Genomic DNA, 24,256 nt, shown 5'->3' with positions numbered 1-24,256 from the left:
AACCAAGGGCTCAGGTTTGTCTGGGGAGTAACTTGGGCCCAGGTTGGGATCTAGCAGCCACCCGCTGGGCTCTGAACGCCTGCTGGAATTGCAGTGTTGGGTCCCTGGGCTGGGTGAGGCAAGGAAGCTACAACCTGGGTGCAGGGCCGGGTGCAAGGCCAGGTGCGGGGCCACTGGGCAGTGCAGGGCTGGCGTGGGAGCAGAGCTGTTGTCGGTAGGTGGCCCCCTTGCCTTGCTTTGCCGCCTGGGCTGCTCCAAGTGCCTTTCCTCGCTCTGGCCGGCAGGTGGCAGAGGAGGAATATCTGATCCAGGAGCTGCGGAAAATTGAAGCCAGGAAGAAAGAGAGAGAGAAGAGAACCCAAGACCTGCAGAAACTCATCACCGCTGCCGACACCACCACGGAGCAGAGGCGAGCGGAGCGCAAGGCTCCCAAGAAGAAGCTGCCCCAGAAGAAAGAGACAGAGAAGCCTGTAAACATTTCTTGTCTTTGCTGTCCCTGGGTAACATTTATTCCCGGAGTTCTTCTCCCAGTCCGGTCCCGCCCTGCCAGTGCCAGATGCTGGGCTTCAGCTGGGGCAGGGGGAAGCTGCTGTCTGGACCCAAAGATGGGTATATTTTCAGTAGCAATGTGGCCTAGAAACGAGGGAGCCCAGATTTGTGGGTTTCAATCCAGCTCTGCCATTGACCCGCTCTGTGGCTTTGGGCAGTTGGCTCCCCTTCTTTGTGCCTCAGTTTCCCCAGGTAAGATGGGGGTGATGCTCCTTACTCTCCTCCCAGGAGGTGCCCTGGCGCTGACTCAGTTTCATGGTTGTGAAATGCTAGGGGTTATATGAACTATGAAATCGCACTGAACTGATGGTGCCAGCTAGCTGAGCCACCCGATTGCTGGGAATTGGTGCTCCACTGCATTTTGAGCAGTGGGCACGTTGTGCCGCTGTCCGCAACCAGGACTGTTCTCATCTAGCTGAAGCAGGGTGGGTGGAGGGAAGAGGAAGGCACTGCTGGCTGTTGTTGCTTCATGGTGATTGCCCAGCTACTCACCAGGCACCTTCAAAAAGGGGTCTCTGGGCCATGACTAAAGTGACCCAAAAAGCAAGGGCACTGTGGTGTGAGCTTCCCTTGGCTGGCAGAGCACAGCCACCCACTGTCTGAGCATCCTGGGGAGAGAACCCAGAAATGGTGGGAGCAGAACAGAGTTGGTCTTTAAAGCTCCCAGCGGGTGGTCTGCGTCCCCCTGAGTGGCTGCTGTGGGCTGGCGTCTGGCTGCATGTACGTCCCCAGGTACATGTGGCAGGGCAGACAGGGAGGCGGTTTCTGTTGTTACATGAGCGTCATTTCAACCATGACAGAGTCCATTAGGAGTCAATTACCAACTCTAGCAGGGAAATGTTAACAAAAATTGCATTTTAACTAAGAATTTGAATTGAGAGCTGCATCAGCATCATTCCAACAAAGGAAAATCATTTACCAAAGAGTCAATTGAGGTTGAAGCGTTTACAGCTTGCACAGGCCTGCGAGGCAGGAGAACCCCTTTAATTGCGTATGCATTCAGCGCAGTCAGAGCTGACTCGGCTGAGCAAGAGCCCTAGTTTTCTCCCTGCTGCCCCAGGTGGCCTGGCTGAGGGCCACGCTGTGTGAAATGGAGCAGGGCACATTGTCCTGAATGTGTTCTGGAGACTACAGATCCCCTACCCACTGTGCTCCTGCCAGAGATTAAAGTGGCTGGTAAAACTTGCTGGGTTTGTTTGGCCACCCCTGTATTGAGAGATGACAGTGCCTGGGGCCTTTAGGGATTGATGATTTGCCCTGTGTCACCCAGTTATTGGGTCAAATATTCCCTGCTCAGGGCTAGCTGTGAGTGCTGTTACTGCCTGGGCGGCCCATTGTCTGTGCAGCACAGTGCTGGGCTGGCCAGGCAGGAGCAAGAGGTGAGATGCTTTGTACAGCACATGGCAGAGTTCTGACTCGGGTGGTGACTGTTAGCAGGAAACCCGGGGAGCTGAGTTGCTGTTCTTGTAGTTTCACTCCGGGAACAATAGGAACAGCAAACCGGAGAGCCTCTGAGAAATGACATTAGACAGCAGCATGACTGATTGTGTGGCTGGAGCAGCCATGACTTCGAGATGGCTTTTCCTTTGGGGGAGCCGCAGAGAGAGACGGTTGACAGGGAAAGCACAGAAACTACCAGATCATATCCTACAGGTGTATCTCCCATCGAGCCTTAGTGGGTCCCTTAGGGTTGTGTCGCACTTGTTCGCTCCAGAGGGCCTAGCAGATTGTATGTCTGGGGACCATGCACCTGCTAGTGAAATGCAGTTGCCTCCAGCATAGAAATGTAGCTGCTGTCTGTGGAAATGACTCAGTACCCTGGTGACTTTCAGGGGAGAGAGGAGAGATTTCTCCAGCTGACTCTCCAGGGGGAATTGAAGGGAAGTAGAATACAGCTCTGGAGCTTGTTTCCTGGGCAGAAAGGGTGAAAGCCCAACATGAAAAGATTTTGCAGGTATTTTATTCCCACTAGTATCTTCAGGTTGGTGTAGCTGTCGTTTAAAAAGGCTGTTCACCCAATGCTCTGATCAGTCGCACAGCATTCTGCAGGGTTGCACTTTAAAAAACACCCCCAACCAAACTTCTGCTGAATCAGGTGCCCTGCTTGCCAGTGAGCAGCTTCCAAGCACTACAGGGAGGCAAGCTGTAGTCAGAGCGTGAGGAGGGAAAGGGAGAGCTGCGAATGAATGACTGAATACATGGTAAAATGCAGACCTCAATCAAGGAGAACAGTCCATATTACAGAGAGAGCCACATGAAGCTGCTCGGAGCTGTACAAATCATAGAGTGCCTGGCTCTTGCCCCATAGGGCTCGCAGTGGAAAGGCCAGATCCTGTGAGTGCTGAGTGCCTTCAGCTGCTGAGTTGGGCCTTAAATTAGACCAGGGTAATGTGGCCACATTCACCCATTGGACGTGCGTTGCTTGGGGTTCACGCTCACGTGGTGGCTGGCTGACTCAGTGGAAAGCATTGCCCAAAGGTGGCCTTGTTTTTCCCAAAGATGTCTTGGAGCTGAGTATTTTCCTCCGTGGTTTCTATGGGGTTTGCTTGGGATTTTCCTTTCCCTTAGCTCTGGCAGGTGGCTGTGTGTCAGGAACTGGTGTTTCCCCTTCAGATAGCCTCTGTGTCACCCTGTGCGTTTCCTCCGTCAACACATCCTGTCTCAATCTCTTTCAGGCTGTTCCGGAGACTGCTGGCATCAAGTTTCCCGACTTCAAATCTGCAGGTGTTACACTGCGGAGCCAGAGGGTAGGCTGCTGCCCTGGCCCTTTGGGGCCGCTGTTCATATCTTTCTCCTTGTCTCTACTCCTATCCGTTCTCCTTTTACAGCTGTGGAAAATCAAGATCCTGCCTCTAAAGTAAGCAGAGTCTGGTCTCCAGCAGCAGTGTGGGCTGTAGCCAGGACCGCTGGCTGTGTTGGAGCGCTAGGCCAGCTCTGCTTTGCATTATAAAGTCAAATGCCCTCTTGTATGCGAACGCCTATGACTGGTAGTCGTCACCTGAGCAGTCAGACCCACCCAGCAAAGCCGAGGGGAGCTGCCTGGCCCAAACAGAGCCTGCAGCCAGATGTAATACGCCTCCTAGAGTGTTGGTGTTAATGGATTGTTGTGAGGTGGCTTTAAAGGCAGATTCTCCCGTTGTGACTTGCACACATTGGTCCATCACAGGTACATTTTTTTTAATTTCACTAAATATTGGTTTGAAAAGCCCCAGGTGCCTGATTTCCCCGCAGGGTGAGCAAGTAGTAAACCCTCACGTTGTTTTGTGTGCAAGAGTCGACATCTGTCTCCTAGCAAGAGGCGGGGGAGTATTGATCCAGGTAACCCACCTGTGTGACTGACTGTTCTCAGGGACCTCGATATCAGCCTTACAAAATCCCGTTTGCTGGGAAAAGAGCATCTTTTTGTACAGGCAAGTAAAAAGCACCCTTATTTACTTTATTGTTGTCATGGTGATGGTGGGCAGGCAGATATTTTGTCTAGCCTGGTAAATTTTCTGGTCTGCTTCAGGGGATGCTCCGTTGATGTGAGGAGATGTTCAGCCCCTGCACAAAATGCAGTGGGAAGCAGAGAGCAGTCTCTGGGGAATCATACCGGCTGGGCCCACGGGCTGTGTGTGTGTTAGCTGTGGCCTTGCTCAGGCAGGCTACTGAGGAGTGCAAGCTGTGGCAATCCCATTTCTTGAGGAGCTGCCACTGCCCTCAGCTTTGCAATGCGGTCGGGTGGGCACTGTCTCTGGTACGTGGGCTCTCGGGCGGCGATACACGTATGAAGATTCATGGAGACACGGCAGATGCGTTCTCCGGCACTAAGATAAATAGAGCCATTTACAGAGATTGAGCTGGATTTTGAAAACTAATAAGGGGTGTCTGGATTTTTTTTTTTTTTTAACTGGAAGCAAAGCTGAGCAACAACATGTCGGTGGCGGAACCATCTGGCATAGCCAGCAGCTTCCTTCTGGCCACATAGCTGGCTGGGAGTGCTGTGGGCTCTGGCTGTGCAGCGCAGTCTAGAGGAATGGGCGGAACGTGGCAGTTGGGAATTTCTGAATCCTGATTCCAGCTCCTTTTGCTGCCTTCGCCCACTCACTTGAACCTCTTTGGTTGAGTTTTCCTGTGTGTAAAATGGGCCTAAGAGGCTCCCCCCCCTCCCTTGGGAGGGCTGAGGATTCACAAGCGGAAGTGCATGTGGTGCTTTTGAACTATACGGCGCTGTAGCAGTGCCAAGCAGCATGGACATAGAATTACACATTCTGCTGATCTGCTCTGTACACCGCTCTCAGCCAGGCCCCGGACCCATCCCACAGCACGAAAATGACAAAGGGAAGCAGCCGCTCTGGTGTGAGGGGTGGCGTTCATTCGTACAAAGCACTCAAAGCTCCAGTATTTACTGTCACGGCTGGGTGTAAGGAATTTGCCCCTGGGCCTCTTGCTTGGTCAGCCTGTCTGCTCCTGCACAATTCTGTAAGAAGAGCTGTATCACACCTAGGCGTTGTTGTTTGCAGTCAGGCGTTGTTGTTTGCAGTCTTTTATGTTATGTTTTATTAGGCACTAGTTGCTACACCACAGTTGAGGCTAAGTTGAATTGTTCACTCAGTGCAGGGATTCAACTTCTTTGTTTTGTATGAAAAATGCCCCGATCCTCCTCAAATGGAATGCTTAGAATTCATCTGTTAATTGAAACTAATTGTTTAGTTACTTAAAATTATTGTTAACCTGGCCCTTGAAGAACGTTAGTCTCCAGTGTTGGATTTGATTTGTCTTTAGTGGTCGTAATAATAGAATGACACAGACTTTTCAAACTTCCCATCTAGTTGAAGCTCACAGAAATCTTGTGCATCACTTGCACATAAAGACGTTTGTTTTAGGATCAGTGGTCACTTATTGCCATTATTGTTCGTAGCTGATCATTTCTCCTTCTGCAGAGGTGAGGAATAATCGTCAGGGAATCCCACAAGCTGACTTCATTCGCAATGGCTGCAACCCCCTATTGTTCTCAGTGGGATGGAGGCCATAGGCAGGGATGGCCTCCTGTCACCTGCTCCTCTCAGAGTTCCTTGCTGCTTCCTGACATCTCCATGAGGCAGCCTCAGTGGCCGTGTTAAAGAGGGTGTCCTAACTGAGGGCAGCCTGTAGCATCAGTCCCATTGAGAACAGCTAGAGCGGGTGGACATTTTGAAAGAGGGCAATTTGTTGTGAGTTCCTTGGAAGGGGATTTTAGGCTGCAGAGGAAACGAAGCATTGGTGGGGTGAGTGCAGGGAGAAGTGGGGAGACAGGAGGGAAGGAAATGCGGGTGTGGGGTGTGCAATGCTATGAGAGAAAAGAAGGAAAAATAGAATATGCTTTAAAAATCCTTGGACTCTTTACCGGCCCCAAAGCGCTGACGAGTTTTAACCCTGATCATATGGTTATAATACATGGTGTCGCTGCAGGGCAGAGGTAAGGTGGTTTGGGTGTCATAACGTAGGGGTTTGGATTGCTTTCAAGCTTAACCTCAAACTCTGAATTTCCTTGGTTTGTTGTGCTTGGTTTGGGGATAATTACATTTCTGTAATGGGTTTTACTCTAAACGGTTTATCTACTCTCTCAGCCTTAACTCCCCAGAACAGTGAGTTGTTACTTTCATGCGGCAGCTGGCCCCCGCGGTAACAGAGCACTTGGACACGGGGAAGGAGGAAGGGTGGGAGCGCGCAACCCTGTCCCATGTGCTGGGGGACCGAGTTGGTGCTATTCTTCTCTTGTTGAGTGTGTGTGTAGGGGGGGGCCAGATGGCTGGAAGAGAAAGAATTAAGTATCGTCTCCTTTGGGGACAAAGCCAAACCCTGGGCTGAAAAGGAGTTCTCTGAGTGCTCAGATCCACAGAATGCACCGAGGGACACTCGAGCTCGCTCGTTTAGTTCACAGCCGGGCACTTCCCGCCAGGTGAGGCTTCCAGCCAGCAAGCTGACTTGCTACCCGCTAACTAGAATCTTGTAGACAAATTGCCGGTCAGGCCAATTAAAAAAGAAATAGAGGAAGGAAAACTTTGAACACAGCTTTAGTTCCCATTGATTCAAATATTCGCCCTCGCTGGCTTTTAAATATTTACTAGCCAGCTGAGCATTTTTTAGCACTGATTAATGAGTTACAATTTACTGTGGTTGGTTTTTTTCTTTGGGGCAGGGTTTGCCACAGCTCCAAGATGAATGAGGTTTCCTGTGAAGGATCGGGGCGGGGGAGGGGGTTTGCATGCGTGTCTTTTAAAATGTTTATTCTTCATATTTGATCTGACCCACAATTAAATGGCCAAGCACGTTGCCTGTCTACTCTCCATCAGAGGGTCCTGACTCTGCTCCTTGCCTGACATTAATGCAAACCCAGATCTCATCAGCTGCTAACATGTGAAACATCTGTCTCCTCTCCCTTGATCAATATCATCCCTTCAGAGCCTGGGCTTGCAAAGCAGTGACATAAAATATCAGTTATATTTATTTGGATTTGATAAATTTAATTACCTGAAGCAATTAATAATTTATTTGTTTAGTATTGATTGCACTCCAAGGCATCTTGGTAAGATAAGCTGATGGTAATCAGCACATCCGTATCAGGCAGGAAAGCATATGTTTCCAAGCCTGAAACTTCCTATGGATTAGATAGCTGAAATGTTCCTGTCGCTTCTCCTGCAACCTCTCCTGTAGGGAAATCTCTGGGTGCAAATCCTGGCTGCACACCACAGTAGACTTGGGTATGAGATGTTACTCTTCAGAGGGGAAAAATGCAGCCTGGACCTGGTGCTATGATGGGTTGTTGGTTTGAATTTGTGGTTTTCACATTATCTGTGAGAGCTGAGAGCCTGAGCAAGTTACGTAGGTTGATCCAAATTCATGCCTGTGGAATGTGCCAGTGGGTGTATTATATTACTCCTGAGGGCATTCTGCGCCGAAAAATCAACAATTCTCTGTGTAATATTTTAAAATTCTGCAAGTTTTATTTGTCAATAAATAAATGCAGAGGCTCCAGCATGGCAGTGGGGAGCACAGGCCACTGGCTGTACAAAGGTGGGAGATCACTCTGCAGCCTCTCCACACCCTACCCCTGGGACCCAGACTCAGTGGGGAGGCTGCACCCAACCCTGACACAGCACACGTGTGGGGCAGGTAGGTTCAATCAGGCAGGATCCAAGTGTGGAGGGGCTCAGTGCAGGGGGGATCCAGGTGCGGGGTGAGAGGATTTTGCGTGTGACAATCTGAGTGCAGGCAGCTCAGTGGGGGGTCAAGGTGTGGGGGGGATCTGGATGCACAGAGGTTTGATGGGGGGGGTTCCATGTACAGAGGCTATGGGACTCTGCACGGGCTTCCAGGGGAAAGTGATTGTGGCTCAGCACAGGGGTCTGGGTATGGGGGGTTCAGCAGGGTGCAGGGAGATGGAGCTCGTCAGGGTGGGGGTTTGAGTGCAGAGAGCTCAGTCGGGGTGGTCTGGGTGCAGGTCCGGAGGCAGGAGGTCTGGGTGCTGGGGGAGTGGGGCTTGGTAAGTTGGCGGTCTGGGTGCAGCGGGTTGGGGGGTCAATAGCATAGGGGTCTGGATGTGGGAACTCAGGAATGTGCATGGGGTGGGGCTTGTCAAGGTGGGGTTTTGAGTGCAGGGAGCTCAGTGGGGGAGGTCTGGGTGCAGGGGGACTCCAGATGCAGAGGTTGTGGTTCAGTGGGGTTTGGGAATGGAGGGCTAGGTGGGTTCTGGCTGTATGGGGTGATGCTTGGTAGGGGTGTCTGTGTATGGGAGGTCCAGATGCATGGGGGTTGGGTGGATGGAGGAGCAACCGCCTGCATAGTCACCCCTCCCCCCACAGGGGGTGGGTCTGACGCAGCTCCAGCCACACCTTGCAGGGGAAGAGGAAGTCCTGTTGTCCTCTGCCTCCAGCCCAGCCAGGACTAGCAGCTGATCCCTGGCTCAGGGTAGGAGCCCATGGCTGGGGTGTCCCCAGCCCTGCAGTGATTTATCTCTGTCAGCTGCTCTGGGTTCCTGAAACGATGTACCTGCACAGCTAGGGAGTGGTTTGTAACTGCACTTGCAGGTTTCCTTTGCTTCCGTGTCAGAGAGTCATTTTCCTGCGGGGAAGCAAGGAAATCTGCGGGGGACATGAATTCTGTCCATGCAGTGACGCAGATTTCCCCCAGGCATAATATTTATCTATAGCATGACTAGTTAGGGATGTGTGGGAGTGCGCAGGCATTCTTAATACCTGTATGTCTAGAAAACGTACCCGAATGTAACAATAAGGAGTGGAAAGTTTGGGAGGTTTTTTTTTCTTGAAGAGGTGTTAAGGGATGGGCTTGAGAAGGTAGAGCAAGTGCTTCTGTTCATCTTTGCTCCAAATACAAGAGTGGGAGGGACAGCCAATGAAATTGAAAGGCAGCCAGTTTCAAAGTGCTAAAAGGAAATATGAAAAGGGTTGAATGTTATGTGGATAATGAGATCACACAGTTACAATAGCAAGGATTAAAACAACATGGAACTGATATACACATTCCTGCTTCAGGGTCAGGCAGTCTAGAACTGGCAAGGTCTGGCCCTGACATGGTTAGGCAGAATAACATCCTACTGCAAGTTTTGTTGCGTCTGCCTCTGAAGCATCAGGTACCAACCCATGTCAGAGACTAATGGATCACTGGCCTGATCCAGGCTGGCAGTTCCTGCGTTGAAGTCAAGAATTGCCAAGTTAAGGCTGAGTGTGCAGCTGTAACCCTGTTGTGCACATTCATTGTGATAGTCTTTTGCGTCATGATCACGTTATTTCTCAGATAACGATTGCTTTGTTTCAACTTAGGTACAAGTCTGTAGCATCTTGTACTATATATTTTTATTCTTACAGTAAGAATACATAGTATACATCTCTTCTCCATTTTGGGGTACATGATGAGTTATTTACAAAGTATTCTTTATGTTAATAATGTAATCACCAGAAGTATTGTACGTTGAAACAAAGCATTTCCTTTGGAGACAGTTATACTAGTGCCGTTTTCTAACTGATTGTAGTTACTCAGCCCATGGATCAGGGCAATGCAGTGTCATCCATCTCAAAGGATATTTTTTTATTTCTTGTTTTTTTCTCTCTCTCTTATTTGGAAGCTTAGCTAACTTCCTCTTTCCTTGGTTCCGAGTCTCTCTCTCACCCTTGAGAAAGATTTTACAATCTCCTAAAGGAAATCTCTCTGGTAAAACCCCTTCTTTCATTTCTAGAAGAATTTGTTGTGTACGGAATTTATACTTTTTCACTGCTGATTTGAAAGTTAGCAATAGATTTACCTTCAAGCCAAGTGAGCTGTAAAATAATCCTTTCCGTAAATCAGCATTCCCAAGTTTGTTTCTAAGAACATTAGTATATTGGAAAGTATGTACCCCAGGTGGTTTGTATTGAGCATCACCGATACTGATGCGTAGCTGCTGAGTGTTCATACTGTAATTTAATTGTAACCCATCCGATGTGCCAACAGAGAGTACAGATGACATGCAAGTATGTTTTGCTGTTGTCTCCTCATTTAAATGACCTTCCTGAACTCTGTTATTCTGGCTCACACACATCACTGTGCAGAACGACAGGATTCTGCACGGTGGATCTGAGGCTGTACGGGGGAAAAGAGGGTCGTTTTATTTGAGAAATAGAATGCAATTGTGTAATTAAAACCTTATAATGTATGCACACAAGGAGCCCGAGGTCAGATTGTACATTCAGTCTTCATTTCCTCCCTTCTCGAGTTTAAATGCTCACTCCCATAATTGTACATTTTTGTATTTTAATTTCCCTGTTGTTTAAAATTCCAGATCTGCTAGGCTCCTCCTGTGGTTCTTCAAGCTGTAGGAGAGAGGGAGCTACCTGCTTCTCCATGCCAGGAGAGAGGTTGCCCTTACGCCTCCTCCTTCGCCACCCAGGACAAAAGAGCATTACTTCTGCGCAGCTTTGGGCTCCCTCCTCCTGCAAACCTCCAGGCTCTGCAGGAGTAGAAAGACATCAGCACAGAACTCATTCTCACATGGAAAGCTGGCTACAGAGAAAGTTTTCTGCATTGAAAACCTTCTTTGTGGAGGCTAGCTGCAGTGCTAATGAGGGCCAAGTGTCTGTCAGCATTACGAGCGTGTATGCACACAACTGAATCTTTAAATGCTTGTAGCTTACTTTGCAAAATGGTGGAAGGGCACAGTCCTCAGGGCTAGCAATGCTGAGGGTATATAATGGCAAAACTCAGCATGAGGAAAAGTGTGTCCTAAAATTGAATTAAAACAGGGAACAACTTGTGTGAAATAACTTAATAAATGCTACTCAAACTTTACAAAACCAAACCATTTTAGTGAGAGACCAAGCATGGAAATTTCAGCCCCAGAAGTCAAGTTTTTGAGAACGTTCTGAGCTTCTAAAAATGGCAGGTTCGTAACGAAAGTCCTAAGTTTATAGTAGGCCATGGCAGAGCATCCAATATGATATAATCATCCTCGCTGAGTCCTTCCTTATTAATCCGTAAAGCTGTTAATTCTGTGTGCAGACCCCCAGCAGCCAGCCGTCTGTACCGCTCCCCAGCAACGAAGTAATCCCTGGGCACTCTGTGGTAAGGTCTCGTGTTACTATGAGTTCATTACTCTTCCAAGCGATACTCCAGGAAGTTTACTGGTCTGCTCTGACATATTATCATAAATCAGGAAAACTAAACGCGCACAAAAACCAAATGAAGACTCTGTTTTGCCAGGCTGTATCCTTGCCTCTTTGTTACCACGTTTTGTTTGTTTCATCACTAATTGGCAGAATTCATTCTTCGGCAGTAGGTCTTGCAGTAATCAGTGAGTTTCTATGTAGGTGTGGCTCAGACCTAAATGGAGGTGCAGATAACTCTGTTGCCCTCAGGTGCTCAGCCTTGAGGTCTGGACAGGCCTCTCCCCCACCAACTCCAGGGACTGCTCCAGGAAGGAACTGGGCTACGAAAGTGAGCTTGCCTCTCTCTGTTCGTTGCATAACGCACTTACTGCCCAGCATTCCGTCCTGCAGTGGGGAGCCGGCACGCAGGCACCTAGGTGCCTCCCGCAGCTCAGGGCCAGGTGCATTGCCTGCCCAGCATTGGGGGCCCAGGCCAAGCACCTTGTTTCTGTCATGGGAGATTTGGGTACCGTAGCTGCGCGGCTTTGCAGGACACGTTAGTGTGTTGGCCTTTATTTATTTTTCTCTTGATACACCCAGTTCACGTGCTTAGCACGTTGTTTTATAGCAAGGACAAAGAATTGCAGTCTGTAAATCAAAAGCGATGGCGGTGTAATTATAAGCACGGCTGTCTTGCAAAAAGAGGTGTTAGGAGACCCTGTCGGATGAGGAAAGCATCCAACATATATTAACCCCCAAAATCCCAACTAATCCGTTTTGTGACTAGAGTAGTCTATTCCCGGCTGTTGTTGTAGGGGGACTTTACAAATAGTAAATAACAAGAGCAGCTTCCTCTGGAGAGGGAACGAGAAGGGCGACTGCCACTCCCCTGGGAAGCTGTCATTGCTCTCTGGGAATTCTCTCTTTAAACTCGAGCAGGGATGTTCGTCTCGTCAGTATTCTGCAGGGGGGGTTCCCAAGCCTTGTTCAGCCCGGGCCACCAGGAGCTCAAGGGCCAGGCCTGCTGATCGCTCTCAGCACCCTCATCTAAAACAGAGGGGTGATCTTCAGACACTGCATATCCCAGCATGCAATGCTCTGCCTTGAGCCCAGCAGCCCAGGATGCAGCACTACATGCTGGGATCGGTGGGGTCTACAGATTCGTGTTCAAGAGGCAGAAATCCAAGACCTGGAGCGGGGTTTGAACCTGTTGTCGCTGGCTCAGCCGTGAGCCAGACTGACCCTCAGCCTCGGCGTGTTTCCTGGTCAGTATCGCTTGGTGGGAGTGCTGCTGTCTGTCTTGGGTCTTCCAGGCTGTTCTGGGTGGTGCAGCTCTTGCAAAGCAGTGGCTGCTTACAACCTACAGCTGTGTAAGCCCAAACCAGGGTTGGCTCATGCCTGTTCCCGCTCGCCTTCACGCCGGGCACCGATGCCTTCCCCGCTACGAGACAGCCTAGCTAACGGAGCCTACCTAACAGATTATCAGCGGCCTGTGAGTAATAGACTCCTCATTTAGTTTTAATACATTTTGCATAGAGAGCAATCAACCTTCATCAGTCTTAAAGATGAATTGGCTTAGCCAGCTAAATTTTAAAGATATTAGTCCGACAGCAGCCACATAAATCATAACATTTTCTTAATGATGGTAAAATTAAAATATACTCTTGCTTTGAGAAGCCGATGAAGCCTTCCTGTTCACAGACCAGATCCTCCCCCAGAATTAAAGGGAAGCTTAATTGATGTGTTTTTTAGCCTAAACAAACCCAAACAGCCCTGCTCGTCTTGTGCTGCCGTTCTGCGCCTCTCTCGGTGAGGTCTGGGTCCATTGGTGTGCCCATCCCTGCCTCACCCTCTACACCCCAATAGCTTTAACTGAAGAGCTTGACAGTAAGAAGATGCTGAGTGCTCCCAGGCACTGTCTGGCCAGGAGTGTGTGTAGTTACAGTCGAAGGCATTGCCAGAACAGTCAGCAGAGCTGACTCCTTATGGTCTGTCCCTAGCAACTGGCCAGGCCAGGCCTGCACTGTGTGGTGACATGCTGTCCTGTGGCACTGCCTGGGGCAGGAATACAGGAAGCTGGCACGAGTGTGGCAGGCTTGCAAAGGACTCCTGTCTTGGCTAGTGAGATGATGGCCCCATGCAGGCCTTAGAGGTGAGGCTGAGGCCTGGTGCCCAGGGGTCCAGTGAGGTGGAAAATATGTAGCTACAGAACTCTGTGCCAAGAGAGAAAACAGGAAAAGAATTGCAATTCCTTGAGATGGGATAGCAACGACCTGTTAGATCATCCAGCCCATCTCCCGGGGGTGGAAGGGGAGGGGGGTTTACCAGTTGTCCCACCTCGTTTTAAAGCTCCCAAGTAATGGGATAAACCCCACTTCCTCTGTTCTACAGCCTCGTCCATCCTGCTGTCAGGGACATCGTCCTGCTGTGCAGTCTGCCGGCTGTCCCTGTCCCTCCTTGTTGTGCCTGTGTGAAGCACACTGAATAAAAAACACATCTCTATTCACTTTCTCCACACCAGTCATGATTTTATAGACCTTGATCATATCCCCCTTAGTCCTCTCTTTTCTAAACCAAACAGCCTTAATCCTTTTAGTCTCTCCTCGGATGGAAGCTGTTCCATGCCCTGGATCATCTTTGTTACCCTTCTCTGCACCTTTTCCGGTTCCACTGTATCCTTTTTGAGGTGCAGCAACCAGAACTGGACACAGTATTCAAGGTGTGGGTGCACCAGAGATTTATCTAGTGGCGCTGTGATATTTTCTGTCTTATGTTCTAGCCTTTTCCTGATAGTTCCTAACATTTTGTTCACCTTTTTGACCACCACTGCTCACTGTGTAGAACTATCGATGGTGACTCCCGTATTTTCTTTCTTGGGTGGGAACAGCTAATTTAGAACCGATCATATATGTATATTTGGGATTATTTTTTCCCACTATGCATTCTGCACTTACCAATGTTGAATTTTACTTGCCATTTTGTTGTCCAGTCACCCAGTTTTGTGAGATCCCTTTGTAACCCTCACAATCTGCTCTGGACTTAATTATCTTGAATAGTTTTGTGTCATCTGCAAATTTTGCTACTTGCCTGTTCACGCCTTTTTTCAGATCATTGATGAATACATTGAACAGCACTGGTCCTAGTACAGACCCCTGGGAGACCCTGCTATTTACCTCTCCATTCTGAAAACTGACCATTTATTCCTGCCCTTTGTTTCCTGTCTTTCACCTAGCTACTGATCCATGAGAGGACCTTCCCTCTTATCCCATGGCTACTTAGTTTTCTTAAGAGCCTTTGGTGAGGAAACTTATCAAAGGCTTTCTGAAAACCCAAGTACATTATATCCACTGGATCCCCCTTATCCTTGTCCTTGTTGACTTCCTGAAAGAGACCAAAAGATTGGTGAGGCCTGACTTCCCTTTACAGAAGCCCTGTTGACTCCTCCCCAGTAAATCATGCTCATCCATGTGTCTGATCATTCTGTTCTTTACTATAGCTTCTACCAGCTTGCCTGGTGCTGAAGTTAAGGTTACTGCCCTGTAATTGCCAGACTCGCCTCTGGAGGCCTTTTTAAAAATCGGCATTACGTTAGCTACACTCCAGTCATCTGGTACAGTCCAATTTAAGCCATTGGTTACGTATCAGAGTTAGTGGTTCTGCAATTTCATATTTGGGTTCCTTCGGACCTCTCTGTGATGCCATCTGGTCCTGGTGACTTCAGATTTGTCACCCAATGAGGACAGCTCTGATGTCGGACTCTCCCCCACATCGTCTGCAGTGAAGACCATTCAGAGAATTCATGGAGCTTCTCTGCACTGGCCGTGGCTTCCTCGAGGGCTCCTTTGGCACCTTTGTTGGCTAGTGGCCTCGCTGTCTGTTGGGCAGGTTTCCTGCTTCTCATGTACTTAATTGTTTTTTTGCTGTTAGATTCTGTGTCTTTAGCAAGTTGCTTCTCAGATTCTTTCTTGGCCTGGCCAATTCTATTTTACTTGCCAGAGTTTGTGTTCCTTCCTATTAGTTTAACTAGGACTGGATTTCCAAATGTTAAAAGCTGCCTTTTTGCCTCTAATGGCCCCGGTGACTCTGCTGCTCAGCCATGGTGACGTTTTTTGGCACTCGACTGTCTCTTTTGATTTGGGGTGTAATTGAGTCTGAGCCTCTCTCTGATGGTTTTACAGAGTCTCCATGCTGCTTGCAGGCTTTTTACCCCGGTGACGCCTCTCTTTAATTTCCCTCTAACTAGCGTCCCCGTCCTGGCACCATTCCCCTTTTTAAAGTTAACATGTAACTTTGCATCCTGTGCGTTGGTCCGGACTTGCCCCTGAGGACTGTTTCAGCCGGTTGCCCGTGGCCCTGTGATGAGTCGCATCATCGTATTATCTGTGAGCCCCACGCTCCTGACTGATGTGGGCCCTTAAGACAGGGAAGGAAGACAGGGCATGGGTGACTCTCTAGGTGTCGCACCCAGTCTGAGGTGCAGCTGGGAAGCGAACCCCGGTCCAGTGTCCTGCCTACCCTGCTGGTGTGTGTGGTGATCGCCCTGATTATTTCATGGTTCCTAGCACATCACTGAATCATTCCTCACCTGTTGACAATCTTGGGAGAGCATGGAGATGGAGCTGGTCCCTTCTGGGCACAACTCGCAGGGTCTGGGTGGGAAGCGTGCCTTGCGTTGTGGGGGCTGAGCCCACCCTGGCTGGTCTCCTAGCACTGACGAGGGATGGGCGGCACCATGGACTTCTCAGCAAAACTCCCCTGGCTGAGAGCTCGGCTGGCCCCTGGGGGTGTGGTGCTGGAATCCTGTTCTTGCCTGGCGAGTTTGGGCTGCTTGTGTTCTGATAAATGTCTGGTGTGGGCAGAGAGAGGCCAAAGGGCATGCGGCCGAGACCCTGCTAAGTGTCTGCGTTCTCCCTCCTGCGGCCAGCTCCGGTTCCCTTTCAGAGCTCACATCTGAGGATTTCGCACTCCCCTAGCCCCTTAGCTCCAATGTAAATGTGTGTTCACACTTCCGCCAGTCAAGTAACTGTGCTCTCTGTCTCTCCCTTTGTTATAAAGCTCGCTCTGTAAATGAATCCCACAGGTCTGGGGCTCAGCAGGGACAAGGAGAAGTGAGTCTGTTAGCGCATGAGTCTAATCAAGGCTGCAAAAGCGAATAAAGTAGGGCAGCATTGCACATTAGCTGCTGTGTAAATGAGCCCTTTGATGGGCTGGGCACTGCGGGAGAGGGTTTGAAGCCAAGAAGAACTTTTGTTGTTAATTCAGTGACATGTGGAAGCTGTAAAACAGCGCGTCTTGCACACACACGCGAGGGAAAATAAAAGCCCTCACCAGGCTTTTCAATACCTGCCCTCGGACCTAGTCTGAAAACTTTCAGCCCCTGTCTCCCTCTTCTACCACTTGATTTTCCTTTCTCTCGCTTGCTTTCTTTTTTTCCCTGCACTATAAAAAGCAAAGCTCTCTTGCCTTTTGAACTAGACGGCTGCGAGTGAGGGCTAACTCGGAGCTGTGTGGCTCTGTTACCTTTGTGTTCCAGATGAAACTGCCGAGCTCGGTAGGACAGAAGAAGATTAAAGCCCTGGAGCAGATGCTGATGGAACTGGGAGTAGGTGAGTAAAGGGGGCATGCTAGAGAGAAAGAGACACACAGCGCAAGCCTTTGTCCTCTGGATAGGCTATTTTTTCCCCTAGTAATACAGCCAGTTTCTTAAATAACACTATGTGAATGGGGTTTAAAATAATATTTTATGGGTTTTTTTTTTTAAAGGGCAAAAGCCAGAACAAGATGCGCAGGCTTTTTTTCCTCCTTCCCAGATGAAAACTGGTTTAAAAGGGCCTTTGTCTCTCTCTTGTTTGGGGCTATTTTAACCATCAAGAGTGGCAGCCCAGCCCAGCACTGTGAAGGCCAATCTCAGCCGTGCCTGCGCAGTGTGCCAGTGACCACGGCATGTGCATTGTTCAGGGGTGCCCGGGCTCGCTTTCAAGCTTCCTTTCCTCCCAATTTACTGCTCCTGGGGGCAAGTCCAAAACGTGTCTGGGGCTGTGCAGCTCCGTTTTGTAGCTGGCCTGCTGGGTGACTCTCCAGCGCACCACCGCTGAGTAAACACACATCCCTCGCTCTTGAACGCTGCTAGCTTCACAGCAGAGAGACGCGTTCACTTAGCACATACAATGCGCAGTCATCGCTAGGGGTGGCCGGAGTGCAGCCTACAGAGTTCTACGCTGTGCCCAGCTGCTGAAATCCATTCACAGTTGCACCCAGAGTGACGACAGATCCTAGCACGCAATGTTCCACCCCCAGCCTCCCCCAAAAAAGCAAAGTTTCCGAGGTTTTGGAAGAGGTCACTGAGCATGCTCAGTAACTATATGGCCTAACCATTGTTAGTGTTCAGGCTTCATCGTCTGTGGCCTATTGTGCCTCAGAAACAGCCCTGGCTATGGGCAGTGCTAAAGGCCCTTGTCACAGGGTCCCCCCGTGCCGCGCTAGCACTGCCAGGCTGGTACCAACAAAGCCCCCCTCCCTGCCCACAGAATCAAGGTGTGTCAGTTGTTTTTCCAGCTTAAAAGAGCAGATGCTAACCAAGGGAAAGCCGGGGTGGGGGGAAGGAGGGAATGAGAGCTCATGAGGGACGCCGGGGTGGGGTCAGGGTCACAGGCTTCAGATAGCTTCAAAAGGAGCCTCCTGAGGGAGGGCAGGAGAATGTTCCTGCCTCTGCAGCTGGCAGGACAAGGACAGTCCTTGGCTGCTGCCCAGGGGCCTGGTGCACGCAGTCTCTCAGGGCTTGTAGCGAAGGCCCCGTTGCGGCTGAACCCTGTTGTCGCTGGGCCAGTGAAGCTGGAACAGAGCATGCCTCCAACTCGGGAACGGCAGCACCACCTGAGCTCTCAGGGCAGCCTTGGGAGCTGTCGGGACCAGCGCATGGCAGAGGTTCTGCACTTCCGCCTTCCCCCTCTAAGGCAGGAGTGCTCCAGCATGGCCACACGCGAGGTTAACGTGGTGCAGGGGAAGGAGCCCCGCACACAGGCAGTGCTGCGTGGAGTGGGATCTGTGTGTGGATTTTCTCCCCCTTTCCTGCCTCTCAAGCACTGCTCTTCTGAAGTTGTGAGCTCTTTCTAGCAGGGCTCTGGGTGTGAGGTGGTGACGTGGGAGCTCGGCTCCTCCGTAAGACACGGCTGTAACACAGGGCCATAATAGGCAGCAGCAAAGTGAGCCCCAGGCCAGTGGCCTCAGTCCTGCCCTGGAGGAAGATGGGACGTCAGTCCTTGGCCTCCACCGACAAGGGGACCAGCTGGGGTTTGTATTATCAACACCCGTCCACTGGGAACTGGCCTGAGACCAGGCCCAAGGTGGAAGCCACGGCCAAGCTCTCCTGCCTGGAGTTGGATCTGAACCAGTGTCCTGGAAGGGAAAGGCTCCCGGGCCCCGACCTGGCTAGGTTGTTTTTTAACCCCTGGGCGAGAGCCCTCAGAGCTCTCTGGCCCTGTTAACTACTGTGGAACCACTGGCTGGGAATGAGGCCCCTGCAGTGGGCGTGAGTGTGGGATCTGGGGTGTCTCCCCCCTCCCAGGGCCGGGATGTCCAGCTCTGAGCTGCCTTTGCTTCCCCAGATCTCAGCCCCATGCCGACAGAGGAGATCGTGCAGATGTTCAACGAGCTGCGGAGCGACCTGGTGCTGCTCTATGAGCTCAAACAGGCCTTCGCCAACTGCGAGTACGAGCTGCAGATGCTCCGGCACCGGCACGAGGCGCTGGCCAAGGCGGGCAGCCTTGGCCCCGTCGGCATGGAGGGGGCCCGCGCAGACGGGCAGGCAGGGCTCAGCGTGGAGGAGGGCAAGGGAGACGCCAAGGACCAGATCATTGATGTGGTTGGAGCACCACTGACCCCGAACTCGGTGAGTAGGCAGAAGGGGGCGTCTGGAGGGGGCTCCCCTTCAGGTCTGCTCCAGGGATTGCATTCTGAGCCCTGTGGGGGCTCAGCCCATCTCTCCCTCCAGGAAGCACAGTGTCCCCTTTAGCCTAGGCTCCAAGTCTGCTCTTGATGTGCCCACCCCGTGCCCGGCACTGCCCTTGGTGGCGCAGGTGGGCCAGCCGTGGTTCCCGCACCCTGCATGAGGAAGGCTGGCATAGGCAGGAGTGGGGATGGTACCTACATGGTACTGTCCCAGGGAGCTCCCCTGCAAGATGCAGCCCCGTCAGAGAGGAGCAGCAAAGGCAGGCGAGTGGCCATGAGCTGTGGGCCGTGGATGAGTTCCGGTGAGCTCCAGTGACACCCAGGGCCAGGGGGCGTGGGCAGGAGGGAGGAGTGTGAAGACTGGAGGGGAGGAGCCTGTGGAAGTGGTGAGACAGGAGAACCAGGGCACTGAACGCCCTGGGGAAGCCGAAAGTCAGGCGCACGCCCTGGCAGGGGCTGAGCAAATGGGGTGTCTCCCCACAGCTCCCCCCCAGCAGGGAGTGCTGTGAACGGTGGGTGTCCCGCCCCCAGAGGACAAGGCTGGCTTGCCCTGTGCAGCCCCGAGCGCTGTCCGACATGCCCCGGGCTCAGCTGTAGATATACTGCCCCCGAACCGGTACGACCTTCCCTTTTCCAAATGGCTAATGTATCCGGGGCATCGAGAACACCTTATCTGTCAACGACAGGGGTGACACATTCATCTGGACTTGAGTAATGTCCTGTTCGCTTTTGACAATCTAGAGTTGTAAAGCAGCGTTCCGCTGAGGCAGGCTCATGTTTGCAGAGGAGTCTCCTGAATTTCTTCGCTGCGTTCAATCTTTGTGGGAGCGGGAAGTCTCGACCCTCCCTGGGGTCCGGGAAGGGCGAGTGCCGCCATTCCAGGCGGATTCACAGCACACTCGCTGTCCCCGGAGACCTCACAAGAGTGCGTGTAGTGGGGGGCGGGCGGGTTTCTGTATCTCCAGCTGCATTTTGCCTCGGTGCCGCTGCCTGGAATTGCAAACAAAGAGGCAGGCTGGCAGCACGGAGAGGGTTAAAATGACCTGGTCTCTGGCATATTTGAAAGAAATATAATCACGTTAATTCACTGCAAGGCAAATTCAGTACCTAAAGGGCCCCCATGTTAAATACAGCTCTGACCTTTACCGTCTGATTACACAAAGACGACACAAATTAGATTAGTCCAAGACAAAAGGTCAAGCGCATTCACACTGTGACCATTTTATGCTACCTTTGGAGGGGGAAAAATTACATCCCAGCTGGAGGGGGGTTTGGAGAAGGAGCTGGCTTGCGCTGCTGCTCCCTGGCCGGCTGGCTGCAGGTGTGCTGGGTGAAGGCGGACCCAGCACTTCACCGTGTCTGTCTCCCATGCCCACCGCTGCCAGCCCTCTCCCTGGCAGGGTGTGTGCTCGGGGGCTGCTGGGGCCCAGGAACCACCAGCCACCGGCGGAGCAAGGTTTGGCTCCATGCTGGAGATGCCGGAGCACGGCCACGCAGGCGGACTCCCGCTGCTGCAAGGACTGCGCCTTCCACGCAGAGCAGGCAGAGCCAGCTGAGCACCTGGGGCCAGGCCTACTGCGTGGCTGGCGGGGGTTCCAGGTACCAGCCGGCCTTCCTGTCACCCGATGTCTGTATTCCAGGAGCATACGAGGGCCCTGCTCCGAAAGGGGCTGTATGAGCGCTGCAGGAGGCACGGTCCCCCCGAGCCAGCAGGTGCTGGGGAGCTGGTTGTCACTGTCCCCATGCTGCAGCTTGGGGAACTGAGGCCTGGGGCAGGGAAGTGACGTGCTCAGGGTGTCACAACCCTGACTCCCAGCCTGGCACTGTTCCCAGGGCCGCCCTTCCTCCTTGGGCGCTGAGTGTTCGCATGGAACCTGGCAGCGCCGCCAAGCTCGGGGACCGGGCCCAGCGCTGGCTGTGTGGAGGGACCCCTGGGGCTAGTGCTGCCATCCCCCACTGTCGCATGTGACCCCGCTCTCAGCTGTGAGACATGGGCCCTTGGCCCAGGCAGAGCCTTCCTCTCCGAGGCACTGGCTTGGCTCACCTGTGCGTAGCAGAGGGAGGGGAGGGGAGTTCCACCCTGCACCCTCTTGACAGTGCTGAGGTGGTCTTGCCGTGGTGTCCCGTGGGCAGCAGCCTGTCCTTGGCCCCTGCAGCTGCCCGGGGCAGCGTCTCCCGCCACGCGGGAGCTGCTGCAGGTTAGCTCAGGGAGCACGTTGCAGGAGCTCTCGGCTCTTTTGGGGTGGGCAGCAGCCTGTCCTACACGGGTGCTTTGTGGCGAGACACTGGCCTAGCTGGTGGTAAGCCTGGTACCAGGGCAGCTCTGCTGTATCCCTCCGGACCTCGCTACCACTCCAGCCTGGCCGTTATGGGCTGGTGTCCAGCTCCAGCCATGAAAGCCAAACCAGGGTCCCCCCTGTGCTGCGTGTTGCTGACCCAAGAGGGACTTTCCTGCAGGCCTTGAGGAGGTGAAAGGTGAGCCGAACTTGGAACAAATTAGTTCCAAGCAGAAGTTCAGCCAGTTACTCCAGATTAGAACCTTTGATTTGTGCGACTCAGACTCCACTCACTGATCCATAATGAGTTGACTCTCAGAATTCCTCCCTTTGTTCCCGAGCTCACAAGTCAGCCCGTTAATGGGGAAAGGAAAAGACCTTGAGTCTAAGAAGTCTCGGGTTCAGAGTCGGAATTATTTGACTTTTAAGCTTCCTTTATCTGAACTCCTGCTGACTTCTTGTTTTCTGAGCCGGTTTGAAAGCTAGAAGTTACATTGTTAAGATCAATCATTCTTTCTTTCCAGATGGAGTTCTAATATCTGCCTCTTTGTATATTGATAGAGACGTTACATCTAGCCCAGGCTGGGTGTATATAGCCCTTTTCAAACCCTTCCTTGCCATGAAAAGCAACTCGACTTGTAGACTCGTGTAAATGATAATGTCAAACATTTTTTTTAACCAGACAGTTCCCAGTGTTGCCCAAGGCGACTGGAAGAGCTGGGCCACGCACGGCAAGAGGAGAGTGATTAATATGACTTGGTGACACATTTGAAAGATGGGGCTTTTGCCATATACAGCTGATCAGACGCACATGCTCTTCTCCATCAATTCCATGCCCTGCCAGCGAAGCCGCCAAGCCCCGGCTCCTTTCTTTCCAGGCTGGGCTTTGGTTTTAAATGTGCCTTTGGGCCTCTCCATTGCCAAGGATTTGATCTGATTTTTGATAGGGCTTCTATTCACGCCGTTGGGCGAGTTCTCGGGCCCTTGAATTTCTCCGATAATGGAGCCTTATGAGGCAGCCGGGCCGAGGCCTCTGATGAAACCCCCTGTGTTGTTTTAACGCTGAGCAGTGCAGATTGCCCTCTGCTGAGTGCCCCGCGCAGATGGAGGTTCGCAGGGGGTGTCTGCTGGGGTGAGGGCAGGTGAGGCTCCCCCGTCACGTACGACTGGCAGTACGCCTCTCCTCTGCCTCCCTTCCTGGGCTGACAGCTGCTGGCTCACAGCAGTGCCGCTGGAAGGCTGGGGGGGTGCACAGCTGCCGCTGCTTCATGTGCCTGTCCGGCCCCTCTGCAGCCGGCCCAGGACACACCTTGGGAGTAAGCCCCAGAGCACAGGCCCTGCCAGTCACCTCGCGGGAGTGCCACGCGCTGGTGCCGAACCTAGGGGCGGGAGTGATTGAAAAGACAGCTTGGCTCAGCCAGGTGATGCTGTGGGGCAGGACTGAGCCTGGAGCCCGTGCTCCCGGCCTTTCACTAGCCCAAAGAATGCTCCAGGTGCCCCCCACCCCTGAGGCTGGCCCTGACCTGGTATTTAACCTCCATTTTCCTTTGGTTCATTTGATCCCATCCCTCCCCGTTGCCCCCCACTGGGCCCACTCTAGACGGTTCCTCTGGGAAGGAAGGCTGGGCTGGGGCTCAGGGAGCTGGGTTCACAGTGCGAGCCAGGATGACTCACTGGCTCTGCACCTCGGTTTCCCCTCCGTACCATGGGGATAGCAGCCCTGTCCTGGGGCAGGTGTGGATTGGGAGCTCCTTGGTGTTACCTCTGTCCTGGGCACACTGCTTTGGTGCCTCAGACAAGCTGCCTCGAGCCCTCCCAGACGGCTGGCTGCCCCCCACCCACCAGCTCTGGGGAGGGTGGCCTGTGCAGCCCCGGGGAGCAGTGGCCTTTGGGGGAGCCCGGCTGCACCAGGCTTCCGTGCAGTGGGCTGGGGCTCTGTCCTGGGCTGAGTGCAGGGCACTGGGCCCTGTTCCCGGGCGTGGGCGGCACTGCCTGTGCACCAGGACTGTGTCATCATGTGCTTGGGCTCTCCCGTCCTGTTTCAGCAGGGTACGGAGCAGCCCCAGCTGGGCTGCAGAGCCAGGCAGCATCGGCCATGGGGCTGGGCATTGTGCAGTGTGTCCTGCGTCGGGGCTGCCAGCCGGGAGCCCGTGTACCTTGGGAGGGGAATTCTGGGCTTGGCCTCCCAGCTGCACACTGAGGCTGTCCACGTGTGGCTCTGGCCTGATGTGCTGGGGGCCCCAGCTCGGGCCATGGCGCGGCTCCCCTGGGCTAGTGAGCTGCTGGGTGCATTTGCTCGGGGGCACCCGCTGAGCACGCTTCTCTTTTGTTTCCCGTCTCCTTTGGAGCAGAGAAAGCGCCGGGAGTCGGCCTCCAGCTCCTCCTCCATCAAGAAGGTGAAGAAGCCGTGAGCCTCGTCGGGTCGGCACCAGGCCGTGACAAGAGACTGACTGTGGGAGCTGGGCAGGGAGGGGCCTTGCTGGGGCTGTTCCCTTCCCAGCACTGCTGTCCCCGGCGGGGTGATGCTGCGAGGCTGCAGGGAAGCTGGGCAGGCAGATGGAGCCCTGTGAGTGGCCACGGTGGGGACTGATGTGCTGGATTTCTGTGTCCGTGTAAATACAGCCGTCCCCCTCCCCAAGTCTGTTGTCATTAGCCTGGGCCGTGGCATCACTCGAGCTGTGACCCCGTGTCCCTGGGGGTGACCAGAGCCCTGCTGAGCTGTGGCAGGGAGGGGCAGTTCCTCCTGCCTTGCCCTCTAGCCCTAGAGTCCCGGCTTCCTGCCCCCTTGGAGCTGGTTCCACTGAGGTGTCTCCTGGCTGTGGCCCAGGCAGGGTGGGGGGCAGCCTCGGTGCCTGGCTCCTGGCATGGCTGAGGGGGGATTTGGGT

At 52.6% G+C, this 24,256-nt stretch overlaps 1 protein-coding gene across 4 annotated transcripts in view; it reads left to right on the top strand.

Moving 5' to 3' along the window:
- The window catches only part of DMAP1 (DNA methyltransferase 1 associated protein 1), a 44,791-nt gene extending 20,783 nt beyond the window's left edge, over positions 1–24,008 (top strand). For 2 of the 4 annotated variants that reach the window (XM_030571891.1, XM_030571892.1), the window contains exons 7-11: positions 285–470; positions 3,225–3,296; positions 16,681–16,753; positions 18,752–19,035; positions 22,053–24,008. In XM_030571891.1, coding sequence (XP_030427751.1) covers positions 285–470; positions 3,225–3,296; positions 16,681–16,753; positions 18,752–19,035; positions 22,053–22,133 — 696 coding nt within the window. In that variant the 3' untranslated portion in view covers positions 22,134–24,008. The remainder of the gene's footprint in view (positions 1–284; positions 471–3,224; positions 3,297–16,680; positions 16,754–18,751; positions 19,036–22,052) is intronic. The other 2 variants (XM_030571894.1, XM_030571893.1) reach the window with 2 other exon arrangements.
- The last annotated feature ends 248 nt before the right edge of the window (positions 24,009–24,256 follow it).

This window comes from Gopherus evgoodei, chromosome 8 (assembly GCF_007399415.2).
Source record: "Gopherus evgoodei ecotype Sinaloan lineage chromosome 8, rGopEvg1_v1.p, whole genome shotgun sequence".
Lineage (NCBI taxonomy): Eukaryota > Metazoa > Chordata > Testudines > Testudinidae > Gopherus > Gopherus evgoodei.
This window is presented reverse-complemented; position numbering and strand designations above follow the sequence as displayed.